At 46.2% G+C, this 18,532-nt stretch overlaps 1 protein-coding gene across 10 annotated transcripts in view; it reads right to left on the bottom strand.

Annotated features, from left to right (window-relative positions):
- Positions 1–18,532, bottom strand: part of GRAMD1B (GRAM domain containing 1B) — a 111,288-nt gene that overhangs the window by 54,610 nt on the left and 38,146 nt on the right. Inside the window, exon 3 of one of the 10 annotated variants that reach the window (XM_071769193.1) lies at positions 10,292–10,335. The exons of 7 other annotated variants lie outside the window; for them this stretch is intronic. In XM_071769193.1, the coding sequence (XP_071625294.1) occupies positions 10,308–10,335 (28 nt within the window). In that variant the 3' untranslated portion in view covers positions 10,292–10,307. Of the gene's footprint in view, positions 1–1,871; positions 2,015–2,570; positions 2,912–10,291; positions 10,336–18,532 lie in introns of those variants that run through there. 2 more of the 10 variants (XM_071769188.1, XM_071769192.1) reach the window with 2 other exon arrangements.

The following is an 18,532-nucleotide window of genomic DNA, read 5'->3' as shown; positions in this document are numbered from 1 at the left end:
CAATACTGAAGTTTGGACAACCCACCTTAAAGCACCCTAACCAAGCCTGACAACAGCAAAGAGCAGGGAACTCTGTTTTATACTTAGACCTGTGCTCCCCTAGAACTGTGCCTGTCAGCCCAGTACTGGCAAGGACACCCACTAAAACAGGACTTGAAATATGCTTAACTCACCCTCCTGTGCCTAAATTAATATATTATAATTATTAAATATTATTACACCACCATAAAATAAATAAAACTTCCCTTAAGCATCCCAAAGCAGAACAGAATAACTACTGCACAGATTCAAAATGCTCTATACTTCTATTAAATAAGGCAAGCAAGCAGATGATTGGATTTGTTTCTTTTTGGGATTCTGAGGAAGATGAAGGGAGGATGCTGAAGAGGTAACCCAAGCAGGCCTTGGGTAAGTAGCACTCTTCAAGAACTGCTCAGGACCTTTACAAGCAGAAGACACCACAGCACAGTGCCCCTAGGGCCCTGCCAGGAGCCTGAGATGGAAAAAACTCAGGGGGAAGAGCATCACCTACTGTAATCACATCACATCAGTAATCTCATGTCCCCTGCCAGCTCCTAAATCCAACAGCCTCACCCACTTAGCTCTGAAGCCTGACAAAATTAACAGACTGGCTTCATCACTACAAACTGTGGTAGGAGCTCTCCAATGACACAAATAACAAAAATGTCCAGGGTTCCTCACAGAGAGGTCCAAAAATGAATGCAGTGAGGTGCCATGTTATTGCAGATGCACATGACCACAGCATTTCTAACACATCTTGGCTCTCCTGGTAGTACACTAAGCTATTATGCAACTCATCAGCCCAACTGCATGCCACATGCAGCAGCAAATCAGTGCAAGAGTTGGGCATTTTTAACTGGAGAAAAAAAAAAAAAAAAAAAAAAAAAGAGAGAGAAAATTGTACAAGAATTTCAAATGCTAGTGGATATATTATTTTACAGTCTACGTTACACGTGGCTGTGTATATATAGGCAGATTTCAAAGGCTCTCAAAATAATTAAAGGCAAAATTACAGAAATTAGAAAGAGATGACCTATTGAGTCATCCCTGGCTCTTGGCCGTCCCCTGGGCCCAGTACAAGATGCTTCATAGTGCTGGCCTGTAGTGTTCTGTGTTTATTGGGTTTTGGTTTTTGATTATTTTTTTTTTTTTTTACAGAGGAAAAAGAAAACAACAATAAATAAAACAACAAACAAAAAATAACTTCACTGTTTTCTCACACTTTCCAGGCAAGGATCTCAAAGCACTGAATTCATACTGATACAAAACAGCACACTGGAGAGGGAGACTGTTATTTCTGTGATTGCTTCCTTTTTCATTACAGCCAAAAAGGATTAAGAAAAAGAAACAGGCCTTTCCCATTGCTCTTGTCATCCACTTTGCAATTTCAGTCCAAATTACTAAGCCACATTCTACTATTAACCATGGAACCCCTCCCATCCGATAAAAGTTCTGATTAAATCAATTTCATCACAATAATTCCAAGCCTATTTATTTATCCTCAGAAGAGCTGACATATTAAGAGACGTTAAGAGATATTAAGACAAAAAATAGTTTTGATCTACTCAAGATTTTGTGTAAATCTTTGTTGGCTGAGTTTATATCAGAGAGAAAGGTGGAACTGCAGCCACGTATATCACATACATATAGATTTGCCTACCTGTACAAAACACAAACTTGCCCAGCAAAAACATTTTCATGCAAACATTTTAGACACACACACACCCCCCGTTTGTTGGTCGACTTTCACCCACACAACATTTTCTTTCAATTCTCTCTTGTCAAAACCCGCAGAGTTTTCCCCCAAAACGCCCAGGAACGATTCCAAGCATTCAGGAGCACTTTGGTACCTTCCAGGATGCTGTTAGTTCCCTCCACTCCCAACTCCAGCACATTTTACAGCAGCACACCAGTCAGGTGCAGCCCCAAAAGCAGCGATTTAAAGGACAGCCTGAGCAGAAGCCATTCCACACGCGTAGGATTTAAAACACATCCTCCCCCTTTTCCTTCAGCGTTAAAAAAAAAAAAAGAAACCAAAAGCGATTTTCCCCGCGGAGGCTCAGAGAGGGAGCCCCGAGGCTCAGGTGTGCGGGTGTTACGTGCGTGCCCGCACAGATGCAAATTCATGCACAACCCCAGCGAAAGCTGAGAAGAGGAGGAGAAGGGGTGGAGGCAGCCGGGATGAAGATGCAGCCAGACCGGAGGGAGGCTCAGGACATCGCGGTCCTCACGCAGGGATGCCCGGACAAGCGCCGGCCCAGCCCTGCAGCTATTCCCGGTGACTTTCCCCGGCGGCTCCCGCCCAGCCGCATCCTGGCGCTGTCCCCGGCAGCCTTCACAGATGTCCCCTCGCTTGTGCTGCAGTGGCCCGGGTTTTGCAGAGCCTGCCCCGGCCAACTTAGCGGAGCGCATCCCATCCCATCCCTTCCCTCCGCCGGCCCTGCCGCTTCCCCCCGCCGCAGCGGGGCTGGGAAAGAGGAAGATGGGGGGGGAAAAAAGGGGTGATGGCATCACCCCCTTCCCACCCCACCCCTCAGCGCTCTGCTTACCAGGCGAGCTTGAACCCTTTCATTAGTACAGTCACGATAATCCGATGCCCGTGTCCTTGTCTGCCCACTGACAGCTCCAGAGGTCCCAGGACATATTGGAGGAGACCCGGCCGGCGAGCGTCCCCCGAAGAGCGCCGAGCCCCATGCACAGAGCCCCCCGGCCCGGGGCACGGCCTCTTCCTCCTCCTCCTCCTCTCCTCGGTTCCCCCCCAGACCCCCGCCGAGAGGCACAGAGCTCCCCGCACTAACAGTGCCAGGGGCTGAGCCTCCCCGCTGGCTGCTGAGCATGTGCAGCTCCGGCAGGACACGGCTCCGCACCGCATGCCATGGCCTCGGCGGGCCCGCACCGCCCCCCGCACCGCACCGCCCTCCGCACCGCCCCCGGGCACCGCTGCTGCCTCCCCCCCCCGCCTTACAGCGGAACGGGGGAAAGCGCCCGATCCTCCCCATCTTGGGCCACCCCTCGGCTCCAGGCTCCCGCTTGGTATTTGCACGGAAATCTCTGAAGCCGGGGAGAAGGATGAAAGGCGCTGGGGAAGGACTGGAAGTGGCGGGAGTGTTTCATTGCAACTGAATTTTTTTTTTTTTTTCTGAATTTTTCCTTCGCTGGAAGGCGAGTAGTGGGGAGTGTTTTATTGCCAGGACAGACCCTGCCAGCGTTTGCACAGAGGAGAGGGGTTGTTCTAGCGTTTCTTTACATCTTAAAGAGTCAAAACCTCTTCCCTCTCCCTCCCCGATAATAAAAATCTTCTGCATGAGAGCACCCAGCATGCTGGGGCACAGGCAGGGCTGTGCAAAAAGGGGAAGAAGTGCCAGTTACTGCCTCACCCTCCTCGTTTCCTGCAATACACTACACTTTTCCTGGGAATTCTTCTACTTATCTTGCAAGATCTAAACACACCCTGCTGCTCTCACTTGCAGGAACGTGGCAGTGCACTTCAGACAACCCATCATCTAAAGTGAAGCTCAGGGGGGTCCAAAGGTGAACACCTACACTGTCACCCCATACAGAGAGCTTGTGACATCTTTGGGCTTGAAAGAAGAAGAGCCTTGCTTGTGAACCCTACAGAAATGTGGCAGTGGTGGAAAAACCATGCCAGGTAAATGTAAAAAAAAAACAAAATCAAAAAAACAAATAAAAACCTTTGAGGTACTGAATTTTTCTTCATGCTATGTCGTTCTTTTGCACCCAAACTGAAGGGCACACACATCCCCATCCAAATGACTGCAGCTGGTGGCTGAGCAGAAAACTAGGAAAATTTTGGCCTGTACTATTGCCATCACCATTCTGTTCACCTCTCAGTGGTCAGGGGCTGCCAGGGAGAGCAGGTTAAAGTCTCTGCTCTGGTTTACAAGATTTTCCATGGAATTTGTCCTCACTGCCTTGGGAAACACTGAGGCTGTGGTGCCCATGTGGTACTACTTTGGGAAGTAAGAAGCATGTGCTTCTCCAGTTTCATATACTGTCTAATAAAACTACCATATTTTTTTTCCTGATTGTCCCAAATCCTGAATTGTTGAAAAGTTCCTGTTCCAAATTTGGCAGGAAGTGCAGGGCTTTGGTCATTCCAGGGCAGGTAAAAGGAAACAGGATCTTGGTGGTAGGGGTGAAGTTAATGAAACTGTGCAATTAATACTGACATATTATTCTGGGGAGTTAAGTCTCATTGAGAAAATTCAGCTTGGTGCTAACTCCCTCCAAATAGATTTATTTGGAGGGACTTCTATGACCTGTTGCACTCTTCATTATTAAATACCACCATGCTGGTGTGCTTGCTACAGAAGGAAACAACTTGTGTGAAACTGCATCCTCTGTAGAACTGTTTCCTACTCCATCTGTGAAGGGAAGTGATGCACAGCACCCTGGCTCAGGGTACTCAGCAGAGAGATCTGAAATACCTGCACTGAGAATTTTCTAACATCAACACTTTGCAACATGCCTTTTTGTTTATTTCTTGATTTAAAAAAAAAAAAAAACCAAAAAAACAGCCACTTAAAGCTGGACACATGCACTTCAGGATGACAGACAGTATAGGAAACACACATTCAAATCTCACCCCACATAATTCTGCCCTCATTAGGTCCAGCCTGGACTCAACGAGCAGCTCATTGAGCATCTCCATGAGATGCTTTCTATCTGTGGCCTGCAGGTTGTCAAGGAGGGAAGCAAATCACAGTGCTGTAAAATGGGTCAGGAGACCTGCAAGCTTGGCAAATCTGGGACAGACTAATGCTGCAGAGTCACATGTTTAGAAATCAAAGCTCAGGCAAGAAAGGTATTAAGAGATAAGCAGTCATGTACTTTTTCTTTCTTTTTTTTTTTTTTTTTAAATAACATGAGGGTTAGGAAATTATTAAAGGAAATAGACCTCTTAGAAGAAGGAAGTGTCTGTTTAAGCATCCTACTGGAGGGCACAGCCACCTCTCTCACAACTGACTTGATGATCTCTGAGGTCCCTTCCAACCCAACTAATTCTATGATTCTATGAATTCAGCTGGATCTGCTCTCCAAAATTCTTACAGCAGGAACCTCAGTGAAGGGACTGGAGTTTCCCACTGTCTTCTGCTATGCACAGTCCCAGTCCCAGTCACTTGACTGGTCAGGCTGTGTCAGTTAATGCTGCATGGCCAAACCCCTTCCTTTTTCTCCATCCTCTGCACATAACCACTCCAGAGGAAAAAAAAAAAAAAAAAAGGTTAAAATTTAAATACATTAACAAAAGAACATATGTAGATACCAAGAGACAGGCTATGCAGAGCCACCCTGTCCACCTCCTCAGTGCTAAGAATACTCAGAAGTCACACGCAAGCAGAATTCCAGATAAATTATCTTCCTACTCCATCCCAAGCATCCATCCCACAAAACAGGAAAATGGGAAATCAGAAAAAAGCATTGCCAGAAGTGTGGCTTGAGAGACCCAAACCCATTCTGGTTCTGCTACAGAAAACTCTGTTTGGAAACTGGGTAAGCCCTATAAATCCATGTCTTTGCACTTGCCTGTGGATCTACACATTGTGGGGAGATATTCATTACATGGTTGTTATAAGGATCAATGATGGATTGGTCTGGATTGGATAAATGTCAGTGACAAATTTTTTATGATTGTGTTTTGCATACAAAAGAGCTTTCCCAAGCCATTGTTATTTTGGTAAAAAAAAAAATATTTCTCCATTTGAATAGTAAAGAATAGCAAAAACAGAAGTAAAAGCATAAACACTGCTTTTCCTTTTAATTTGTTTTCATGATTCATGAAAACATCTGTAATGCCTGAAAACAGTGAGAGATTTCTGAGAGTGGGTGCTGTCTTGGCCAACATCAGCAATCACAAGAGCCTGCAAACACAACAATATCATCTCCTTTATGTCTCACCTACCACAGCCTCTCTTATCTAACTGAAATCTCCAAATTCAGCTATTAGGAACAAATGGAGGTGTCCCTCACTTGTGCTGAGAAAGGCAGTGATCTCCACAGCAGCTGAACTGGAGCTTCAGGATCATCACCAGGTTAAGAGTCCTACAACTTCTGGAACCCACCAGGCTCAGCCCTTTCTCCCCCAGCCACACACCTGCATCTGCACAAGATGCTGTAATCGTGGCCCTGTCCTGACCATCACCCCCAACTGCACCTTTTGCCTCTTTCTGAGCAAGATGCTTCTCTCTACACCTGCTCCTACTTCTCATTTCCTTCTTTATATCCCTCCCCTACCAGCTAGCTCATAGCATTTTGACTGCCTTCACGTTGTGCTGTGTCCTGTCCTCAGCTCCCTTTCATATTTCAGTCATCAGATCACTTTCCCCCCAATTTTTTCATGATTTCTTCCCATCCCAATCCCCTTTATTTTGTACTCATTTATATCTGACCTATTTACAGAGCCACATGGATACTTCCACCAATGACCACCCTTCATACAGGATGTGAGATCAGATGTTCATCCTTTTTTTTCCTCCTAGGTATAAAAATCTGCAGGTCAAAGTATTTACTTATTGCAATAGAATTTTGATGACTTGAGAAAGGAATCTTCTTTTTTAACTGCAACATAGTAGGTCCATCTTTTGCTAAGCACAAACAATAAATAACAATAAGACAAATTCACATGGTGTCTGCTGCCCTGCCTTGTCCCCTTGCCCATCCTCCCAGCCAAAATTCTCATAAACTTCAAAAAGGATTAAAACAAGATAATTTGGAACCTGGCCTACTGCCAGCAACATTTTTGAGTACTTCTGTTCCAGAGCAAGAAGCCCAGGACTGCAGCCTCCCTCCCTTGAGGCTTCTGGTTGCTTTTACCACCAGTCAGGATGAGGAAGTCAAGCAGCACACACAAATACTAAAAACAGCAACAAAGTAAAAACCACGCTGAAACTTTCTCAAACTGAAAAAAGACTTGGAGGTTATGAGTAGCATAAAAAAAAGGAGTTAGAAAAAAAGACCGGATGTTTTCCTGGCCTGTAACTATAAACTGTCAAGGCCACATGAATTAAAAAAAGTTAGGGCTGTAATACACAAAACCAGAGTTGTTTTTTTTTTTTTGCTTCTGACCTCCTGCTTGGATGAAAGAAATACCAAATGGTTCTGTCCAGATGGGACAGTGCTTTACATGCCCTCTGCACAGACAAGAACAACTGTACAAAGTGCAGACAGTTATGAATCAGGTCTCACTGTTCTCTTGTATTGTGGTCAGATGGTAAGAAAGAGGCAATTTGTACACAGCATTTTGTCACTTCCCTTGTCAGGGATGAAAGCTGAAAGCATAGAGGCAGCTACAAAGCTGTGACAGCACTTAATATTTAGCACTATTTTATTCACATGCCAGTTATTTTGCATTACTCTGTTGTCATTTTTCCCTTCCACTTCCTTCCCCAAGCAATCCCCAGCAAGTGCTACCTGATAAAAGCCAAGGAAATAATTTCCAAGCAAAAGGTCTGTGGGCACTGTAAAGCAGCATCTTTTCTGGCTGCACTCCTCAATCCCATTTCAGCTCAGCAAAGGACCAAATTTCCTTCAGGATGGAAGAAGTAAATGAGGTGCTTAAATATCCCCTGCTCCACACCAAAAGATCTGAGGCCCTTCCATCTCTAGACTTGCAGAACAGAGAACAACAACCTTTCAGTGGCAGGGGAATGAAAAGCAGCTGACTGATTCATGGTCCTCACTTCCAGTAGCTGACTACCTGTGATTCATGTTTTCCCAGCAAACTTTCCAGCTTTATGCTGGCCTGATTATTTTTCTTCCTTTTCTCTAACAAGTTAACTACTTTTCCCCTTTGCCCTCAGCAAGGACAAAGCTATCATGGTTCCTGCTTGTAGCAGGGTACGTGTGAGGTGACACAGCCCCATGTCAGAATCCCAAAGCAAGATGCCACACAGCATAAAGTGGGAACAATTTTCTGATTCCCCAAAAGTTCTGAAAAACCGTTCTGAAAAGCCTCAGGATGGGGATGAATAATCCATTACGCTGGGATTAAAACCACAGGTGGCAAAATAGCAAAAGGTGAATCCCTCTCTGGTTTTAGTGAGCTGAATATGGGCTCATCCTTTGGCATGTCAGGAAATGCCAGTTCTTGAGACACCCTGAAAGGTTCCCAGCAGAAAAGGAAGTGGCAGTGCAAGACAATGGGGAGAAGCCATGGAAGTAACATCCTGATGTTGTATCCCATGGACATTTTTGACATCAGCTCAAGCTGAGAAAATAAACCTGTTTGAACCTTCTCTGAAGTTCTCTGCTAGTCCAGGGCCCAAGCTAACTAAATGCCATCCCTTAGAGGCTCCAAACCAAACCCAAGAGGGATAAATTGACTGCAACTCAGACAAGAAAACAGGCCATGGAAGAACATTTGGGCTTCAACAAAGAATAGGGGACTAAACATCAGCAGTTGCCATGGTACAAGTCCAAATAAACCTGTAGACATTCCAGTAATATTTACATCATCACTAATTCCCAAGATGTATCCGTTTCAGAAGGTTCAAACCAGGCTCCTTTTGACATTTTCCTCAGCAGATAAATCAGGTTGTCATCACAGTGACACCAAGATGGTGCTTTAACACCACAGCTCATTTTTCCCTCTAATTAAAAACTAGAAACCCTTAAAAACAGGTACAGACAAGAAGGATTTTGAAGAGGCTTTGTTGGGTTTGTCTTTGAACGTGTCTGGTTTTCAAAAATGAAAAGGCAGAGTCCCCCCAAATGCCACAGCAGCTCTCAGTGAAATGGAGAGTGTCATTTCCAATTGGCTCCCATGCCCCTGGCCTTTCAGCTCTCTCAGTGGTAATTCTCTCCAAGCACTACAGCTTTCAGGGGGTTTGCACTGACAGGCACTTGAAGCTTGACCAAACATGATAGCAAGGATGATTTCACCTTTATAAAGCAACGTTTATCCACAAGTACTTCGTACAATTTATTGACTGGCACTAAAAACTCAAAACCTGCACTGACATCCAACCCAGTCCCAGGGCAGCTGCTCACCAGGGTGGGAAATGGAACTGAGAAGTACATGGTATTTAGCAGAAACCAGAGCAAAAAGGGAGAACTCAAACCCAACTTGAATTCTAGCTGAGATAAGAATAAGCCCTACCATCTGTTAACAGCACCACAGGGCTTCTTTTTGTTTTGGTTTGGTTTTTTTTTTACTTCTGTCCCCAGGTAGAACTGTTTCCTCCTAGAACACAGCATGCCACATCCCCGTGCTAGAGCATCCAGCTCAGTGCCAGCCCAAAAGCAGGAGCTTTATAAACTACTCGTGCCATTTCCCCACCTTTTTCCAAACTAGGGCTCTTCTCAACCATGCTTAATTTCAAACCCTGCAGAGAGAGCAGCACCAGAGACATTTTGCAGATACATTCCCTGCGCATTAACCTCGTTCTGATGCCAAAGGATGTCACACCAGTGACAGGCTTGTGCTAAAAAAACAAAACAAAACAAAACAAAAACCCCGAAACCACCAAATCCTTTGCTGCAAAGCCATAATCAATGGTTCCTGCCATGAGATACAACCACTCAGGGGTGAGACATCCCAGGTCCCACTGAACTCTGCTGAAGCCATACATGGTACACGTGTCCCATTTCCACCCCACAAGCCCATCTCCATCTCTTCAGTTCCATTCCCACAGATTTCCCATCTGCCAGCCCACAGGCAAGCAGACCCTGCTACAAGCAAGCAGCACAGGCAACAGAGGAGCATCTACAGACTCCAATTACTTTCTCACCCAACTCTCCCCTGAGATCCTTCTCCAAAAAAAAAAAAAAAAAAAAAAAAAGAAAGAAAAAGAAAAAGAAGAAGGCTGCCAAAAGGCACTTTGTACACACAACAGTCCCCAGGAGCTGGAAACCTGCCCCCAAGGCACCCTCTAGTGTCACTTTCCCATACAGCAGCAGAGCTGGCTGCTGCCAGCATCCCGGCTCCCTCCTGGGCTTTAGGGACAAAGTGCCCCTGACAACCACACAAACTCCTCTGCTGCTCCTGCACCCACTCACAGCTTTCACCCAGAGCATCAGCGTTTCACCTTTTTTCTCAAATCTTGCAGGAAAAGCAAGATGCAGAGAGAGCGTGGCCACAACCCCAATCCCATCATCAACCCCGGCACCAGTACCAACTCCCAGCACCAGTACCAACTCCCAGCATCAGGGAAAAGGGGTCAGGAGAGAGTCAAAAGAGCAAGAGACAGAGTAAGAAGTTGCCAAACGAAACCACTTACGCACAGGGAGGTCGGCAGCATTTCCATCCTACCTTTGCTGTCGCCATATCAGACGTCTCCATGTTCTCTGCTTGGCCTACCAGTAAACAAGAGCATCAGAGGAGAAGGGAGGGGAGAGAAAGGGAAAGTCAAAAGAGGATGAAGAAAAAGGCAACCAGCTTGACAGGAGGAGGAGAACAAAAAAAAAAAAAAAAAAAACAAACCAAAAAAATTCATTGAAGAGCTAGTCCCAAGTTTTCCCTTCTGCACCCAGAGATGGGCAGAAAAACCATGTCAAGCAGATGGGCCCAATTTAGATTCTTGATGGGAGTCTGGCACAAGACAAAAATCGTTGCCATCTCCACTCCCCCAGCCCAGCTCCTCCCCCACATCACCAAAGGTCTAGTAGGATGCTGAGGAACAGACAGGACCCTCCTCCCAGCTTCCTTTTCAAGGCTGAGCTTCTGCAGGGAGCAGGCAAGCAACCCCTGTTCCAGACATGCTGCTCTTTCTCCCTCTTGCTCTACAGGGAGAGTGACCAAACCAATCCCCAAATGGGTACCTTAGGAATTGGGAAAAAGGAAGCAAGTGGGTTCTGGGCAGTGCACAGGTAAAGGAGAAGGGGGATGGGATGTGAGGAGGATGGAAGTAGGGAAGGAAGAGGCAGCTTCTGAAAAGAAGGAGTGAAAAGGGCCAGCCCAGCCAGGTGGAGCAGAACGGTGCCAAATAAACATCCCGGACAGACCATTTATAGAGAGAGTCACACGTGCAGAGAAAAATGCAAAGTGGAGGCTAAACATCTGCACCCTACTGAGCACACTCACCTCAGGAACACTCGGAAATGATTGGGCCTAAACTAGGAACTCTTTGGTGCACAGTCAGCTCAGGCTGCAAACATCAAATCATCAGCTTGGGTAACATTGGTCCCAGCATCAAGAGGCATCCGCAGCTGATTGGCGGAGCTGAGTGACTTCATGCCACCCCATTCATCACCAGCATGTCCCCTCCCTGCTCCTGCAGCCTCCTCCTGGCCTACTTTACTCCAGTAAATCACAGGCTGGAGCCTATTAGCTGCCCAGCCCGGGGAACTGCTGTAGGCAGCTCCTGGGAGCTCTCTGGCAAAGCAGACGTGAGCAGCCCTGGCTGGGAGGGAGGCAGAAACAACACTGCAGAGCTCAGTCAAATTAAGAGCCTCCAAGGGATGGAAATGTTACTGCCTGAAAGTGCTTATTCATCCAGCAGCTCAGCACAGCACACACACAGAAACCGAGGGCGCTGAAAAATCGTTCCCTACACACTAAGCCCTTTATTCACATTTATTACATTAAGTCTTGTGCAGTCCTGCCATCAGCATGCACTGGGATATAGAACACAGATGTCACTGCCATGCAGATGTCCAATGTGATCAGAGAAATACACTGAACACTCCAAACACCTCTAGAAAGGGCCAGCAGTATATGATATACAGTGAACACTCCTGCCAGGCCCTCTCTTGGCAACCACGGAATGGATATTTCTGGTAGGGGTTTCTGTTGTGATGCAGCCACAGAGACATCTGCATATACAGAGCCTGCCACACTTCACCTATTTATTCAGCATATTCTAAAGCAGCACCTTGCTTAGCAGGGCCTTAAAGCACATCTCAAGAACTCCTGTAGATCGTGAGCCCCAGGATGCCATAATACAGGTTTTCTCAATCTCCACCCCAAGCTTTGCTGTGGATATAAATGAAGCTTCAACCTAGCCAATCCAGTGCCATGTAGGAAAAATATCAGCACACCACCCAAGTTACACTCACTAGGATAATGATTGTCATCCTTGGATACTAAATGCATTTCCAAATGCCTCTTATGCTGTAACACTGATGACAATAATCTGAATAACCCTGAGACAGCCAGAACAATCTGCTCCCCAACCCCTGATTTATGGAACCACTTCAGTCCCTTAATGGCAGACTCCTCCCTCCTGTGCATTTTGCTACAAGTATTCATAGCATGGAGGGGAAAGAAAAACCACAAGCAGCCTCATGAAGGATCTCAGCAAATCTGAAGCTGAAGAACCAGTACAACCTGACTGCAGTTCCAAAAAAGCAGGATTTCCATGTTGCAGCCTCTTGACACCAGGGGCTATCTGTAGCTCCAGCAGGGTGCAATAGCTGACAAACTTCAGAGCAAACAGGAAACATCTCCTGAGGAAATCCACTTTTCAGAAGGGAACAACCCACTATGACACACTTGAAGCTGGGTTAAGAATTCAGAGCTCTGTAAATAGCTACAGCAATAGTTATGTTAGCTCAGGGATTGAGCTTCTAATTGCCTCAAAAAACCACAAAATCTTACAAACTAGAAAGCATTGCTTGTTCTAAGCAGTAACTGCAAGTGTCACCCCCTCTTCCAACAGCCACACATTGTCACAACTCAGAGCCATTAGGGCATCCTGTATCTATAGATACCTCATTATAGCTGTACTACTTACAGTTCTAACCTCCCACAACCCAGAGCAGCCTCACCCCTGACTGACTGAAAAAAAATCACTGAAAAAAATCATTTATTCAAGTGCTCACAGAATGGAAACAAGGAGCTGAGAGGGCTCAGGTCAGTTCACTACAAAAGATGCATGACCTGCAGGCATGGAATACAACATGCTACCTGTGAGGCAGCACTTCAGCTACAGTTTGATGCTCCCATATGGCAAGAAAGGAAAGTCTGCAAGAAATGGGGGAGCAGTGAGAAACCCCTGTGCATCTGTGAGACATGCACGTGCCAGAAAACCTGTTAGTAACAGAACTAGTGGGAGGGAAAAGTAGAAGCAACACGAAACATCCTGGGCAGACAGAACTGCTGTGAAGGATGCCAGGGTGCAAGGAGGAGAGGGTTTAACCAGGCAACCCTCAGCAAGACAAGAGGGCACAAGAGGTCTCAAGTTGTGCCAGGGGAGGTTTAGGTTGGACATTAGAAAGAATTTCTTTAGGGAGAGGGTGCTCAGGCATTGGAATGGGCTGCCCAGGGAAGGGGTGGATTCTCCATCCCTGGAGATATTTCAAAAGAGCCTGGATGTGGCACTCAGTGCCATGGGCTGGGAACCACGGGGGGAGTGGAGCAAGGGTTGGACTTGATGAGCTCTGAGGTCCCTTCCAGCCCAGCCAGTTCTATGATTCCATGAACTGTTATGCACCTTAGTGCACAGATCCCCAGGAAAACGTGCCAGAAGGATAAAATCTGAGTCCTTCCCCAAGTCAGAGGTGTTCTGCAGCTCTACACCTTCTGCTGGCAGAAAAAACCAGAGGAAACTGCACCACCTGCAAGCTGGGGCAGAGCTGGGAGGGGGGAGTGAGCAGGGGCTCCCTGTCCGCTGCAGCAGCTGGGAAGCCACGTGGCATTTCATTTCCAGAAATGAAAATCTGCATTTTCCTCTTAGCATCATGGGAGCTGTAGTCACACAGCATGGGAGGTGCCTGGAAGCCACTGCTTTCTCTGCAAATACAGAGCTTGTCGTGGAATGCAGGCTGGAATTTTGTGGGCTTGGAAGGGAGAGCAAAGTAGAAGAGCATCACAGGAGAAAAGCAATACCTGCAGCTAGCCTGGAAGAAGTGAGTGGAGAGAAGCTGCCTTGCATCAAAAGGTGAAGAAAAAGAATTCCCTCCAGGGGCTTTGGAGGAGGAGGAATAGTGAGAATAAGGATCATTATCAGAGGGTGGAGAACCTGGGATGATTCAGAGTGCTGCTGCTTCTTTCTTGAACAATATTATAACAAAACAGGGTTCTGCTTTCACAGAACTGCTTCTTCCCCTCATTGTCCAGCATCTTTCAACTCTTAACCTTCCATTTGTTTGAGATGGTGCAATATCCTGTCCCACCCCAGAAAAGAATTACCCACTCTGAAAAGGGGCAGGCTAACAACAGCCAACTTCATGACTCACACCACGCTTCATAGAAAATGATTTGAATTTGTCAGGAAATTCATCTTCTAATTTTCACTTTCCTTTGCCAGCTCCTCTTAGCCACCAATACAAAGGCAATGAGACCTCATTACCTTAGGCAGAAGAATTATGGTCTGATCATCTCCCTTTTCATTTAAGACAAGATATTCTGAAATAACTCATGGCATGGAATGAGCAGTATCACACCACAGCCCAATATCTCAACAGAATATGATTTTTACTCAGCATCATGCTGAGCACCTGGTCTCTCAAAATCAAAGTGCCTAAAAGCCACGACACTTTGGATGCTTTGCAACTTAAGTCTTTCAAGTACATCAAGCTAAATCTTCAGATGGAGCCTTGGGGCTGGCACTGCCCAAGGGATAATCACAGAAAACATGCCAGAGAAACAAGGTCTCCTGTACCCATCCTGACCCCCTGGGTGCCTAATGCAATATCCTATCCTGGGCAAAAATAATAACATCCTGTGTTTCAGATTAATGTGTGAATCCCTTGTAGCAAGAACACACACTACAGTATTTTGGCTTGAAGAATAAAAACCTAGAAGAATGCCTGCAAATTCATGGGAGTAAGAGAAAGGTCCTGGATTTCTGAAACCTGAGGCAGAAGAAAGTAGCTAAAGCAAGGGCTCAAAAGCCAGGTCTGTAACTCAGGTGAGACACTTCAGAGCAGCAGGGAAAGCATCCCATAGCCCAAGTCCCAAACTCTTGGATGTTTGAGGAGCCTTCCAGTAGCAGTGGCATCAGCAACAGGGTGGAACCAAGGATGGCAGGCTGCAAAGATGAATACAAGGCAGAGGATGCCTGGACTCCCAATTTCACCCAGCCACACTTCTCTGGGGACCCCAGAATAAACTTTGCCAGTTTCTGAGGGGTCTGGTGCATGGTAGGTACCACACAAACCAACAGCCCAAGCTCAAGCTTCCAAGAAGGAAGTCTGAGCATTTATGTGCCTAAGCCTGGAGCAAAAATTCTTTTTCCAGAGTAGAGAAATTACAATCTTGCACTGCTGGAAACTGTTAGATCCCTATCCCTCAAGCAGACCCTTGTTACCTCTGGTTTGCCATTTGAACACGAGGAAGGGGTTAGGGAGCGGGAGCACACACCAAAGCACACTGCAACTGAAGATTTGGGGTGGGGTGCTTAAGGAAAGGGAAGGAAACCCAAGCAGCAGAGATGGCTTAAGGGAAAGCAATAGGTCAGACACTTGCACAGGAAAAAAAGCCCAGGGGCTCAAGGACAGAGCTGTCCCATGGCAATGCCTGACCTTGTCACGCTGCATGGTGCAGTGGGGAGACGCATGCGACCACCGAAAGGCACAACCAGTGCTCTGCAAAGGCCAAGAAAGAAATGGGTGGGAGAAAAACACAAAGAGAGGAGAAGGAAAAAATAAAAAAAAAAAAGAAGAAATGCAGAGGTCAGTGAGCACTCACATGGTTATGGTCATCTGCAGAAATGGGGAAGGCTGTCCAAGTGCCAACGTGCTCCCCAGCAATCTGAGCAGGCGTCGCTTCAGCAGCAAGGGAGTGAAACACTTGAATGAAGGGAGGATGGGCTCCCAGGTTGTTTACACAGTCACAGGAGTGTTGGGGAAAAAGTGGCACAGAGTGGTGACATCAGAATCCACTGTGGGAAGATGCAATGTCACCATTGGGGCAGTTCTAGGACAGCTTTTCTTCAGATGTTGCTGCAGTTTGGCTCCAGAGGGAAGCAGTGACGAAGCTGATGAGAAGGCAGAGCTATGGAGCAATCTCAGAAGAGGTTGATGTGCTCAAGAGGCACTGGCCTCCCTTCTCTGCTCTCAGGTTTCTTCCATCACAGACAATTCAATTTTAAAGGCACAGCTGCCTTTAAGTCTCTGCTGCTATGGTATAAGATACAAAACCCCAAAAGAATTAAGAATTCTCTGTTGAAACAAAGAACGTGAGTTCTTGTTACTGGAATGAAAATCTCAAGGCAAGAATTACCCAGCTACCATTAGGCTTGAACTTGACTGTCCATTCCCATGTGGAAGCCAGCACAGCATGGAAGAGAGGCCATCCTCAAGTGTTAGTGTGCTGAATGTAAAGTTAGGAAAAAAACATAAATTTGTTAAGAGGCTTGCACTGTACAAGTGATAGCAGCTATCTTAGGAGAGTAGAAGGATATTTACCAAGCAAATCCAAAACAACTTGAATTACTTGTTCAGGAAATCACCCTTACATTTCAGGAGCATTTTTCTGTCCCTGAAGAAAAGTTAAAAAAGAAACATCCTGCACTGAGAAGCTAGGTTTCAGAAAGAGCTGATGGCTGCACAGTAAGCAAGTGCCTGCAAAGGTCTCCGTAAGGGCAGAAGCACATGCATTTAAGCTGAAAAAAGCTATTCCCAGATCCCCTCCACCACTCATATAACCTGCCAGAGCCTCCTGGGAGGCTGAGGCAGCAGTACCATGGGTCAACAGCACTTTTTCCTCCAGCTGCAGTCTGAAGCTTAGGCAGTAGGATCAGCCTCCCTCCTATGCATTCAGCTTCTTAGGCCATGGTCCCAAATTCTTAAAAAAAATGTGGTGTGAGAAGTAGAAAATTGTTGTGAAAAAAAATAAAAGCCTTCAGTTTCTGCCCTTCAGTGTATGCAAGTCCTGTCTGTCAATTTATTGGCTCAAAAAGTGGGTTTAAACTTCTTGTTCCTGCAATACTTCTCCCACCTACTCACCTGAGTATTTTTTATGCCCACTGCAAGCCTAACAAGTTACTGTAAATTAGGAAACATTGCTCCAGCTCATCTCCAGGACTGTCAGGTAAAGCTTGAAACCTTCAAGTTCTTTTTAACAACTGAGGCAGATTAAAGCTGTATCAATATAAGTGGCTGCCACCCTCAAGACACCCTGAGTCCACTGCTTGGAATTCCAACATCTGTTACTGGCCAAAGAGATGCTGTGTGCTTCTTACAGACCCCACAATCAGCAGCTCAATCTCCTGACTTCACCAGGACAAGCTGAGACACTGTCTGGTCCCTGTTTCAGCTGGAATGTCTGTTTGGAATCACATTTTATTGCTGGCTATCAGGTGGATAAGCAAGTTTCCCTTCCACCTCCCAGGCAGTATTCTGGAGAGGGAAATGCCCCTTTCAAACTGGGCTTTTTTGGCTCCAAAGGCCATAGAGAAGAAAAGGACAAGTTTTGTTATCTGCATTCTCCTGTACTGTTCATCTTCTCTACCAGCTGACTTCTGGCTTCACCACAGTTTGAGTTCTGTGCAGCCAAAATCCCCTTTTGCTTCTACAGAAGTAGCACACAAGGTCCCAGACCATGACCAGGCATCCCAGACATTGCTGTGTGTAAATGATATCAACAAAAAAACTTCAGTAACACATCACAAACCAGATGAGCTGCTATTATTGGTTTTACTGCACTGTATTTAGTCACATCACATCAGATGGAAGCAGGGAGCAATGCACTTTCAGAGCTTTTCTTTGCAGCAGGACTGCCAGGTACATCCCCCCCATGATTCAGAGGTACATCTGGGATTCTGATGACATCTCAGTTAAAATGTTCCCAGTAGGAAGAAAGGTGGGTTTTTCCTGACAGGGAGACAAAGAGGTATTGCCTACACTGTGCTTTTTTGAAGAAAACCCTGCCCTGATCTCTAGCATCAGTTTGCTTCTAAGAGCATTAGCAAGAAGAGGAAAGATCACCAGTGATTCCCAGACCCTTCAATTTGGGGCATATGGAGTAAAAGTGGAGGGATACTTAGAGACCTCAGATGTGTCCCAGGCCACATGCCAGGTGCAGAAGGCATCCCCATCAAAAGAAATTTGTTAAACACCTGGGGAAGCTCTGGCCTGCTGAGCATCCCAGTGCTCCCAGAGGATACAGAGCTGATGGGGTGCCCACTATTTAAGCACAGTTACATAACTGAAACTTCTGCTCTTGGGAACAGGAGGGAAAGGGAAGGAGTCTGCCCAGTGTCTAGGGTAAGGAAAAAAAGACACAAACACCTCTTCACCACCTCCTCATGTTCCTGAGCATCACGAGTTAGTGACACAGCCATGGGAAGCTTGTCAGAGCTCCTCTGCATTCAGGGAGATGGGAGCCAGACTGAGGGGTATCCAAGTCTTAACAGGAGAGACAGAGGTGATCAGCAAACAGAGAAACAAGATCCAAATCCTGGTTTATCCTGGTGTCACAGCTAATGCCAGACCAGGCCTTTTCTTCTGAAGTTACTGATCTGTATGGGGGTTCTCACACTCCAAGCTCTGTCTCAGGGCTAACAAACAGTTTTAGGAAGGAAACAGGTAAGTTTCATTTTGCCATGACAGCTTGGAAGAGAGGGCCAAATTTGAAGCTTTATTTCTTTTTAGTGATGGTGAGGATTGA

The sequence above is a fragment of the Heliangelus exortis genome, chromosome 26, assembly GCF_036169615.1.
Source record: "Heliangelus exortis chromosome 26, bHelExo1.hap1, whole genome shotgun sequence".
Taxonomy (NCBI): domain Eukaryota; kingdom Metazoa; phylum Chordata; class Aves; order Apodiformes; family Trochilidae; genus Heliangelus; species Heliangelus exortis.
The sequence above is the reverse complement of the archived record's forward strand: the minus strand, read 5'-3'. Positions and strand labels throughout refer to the sequence as shown.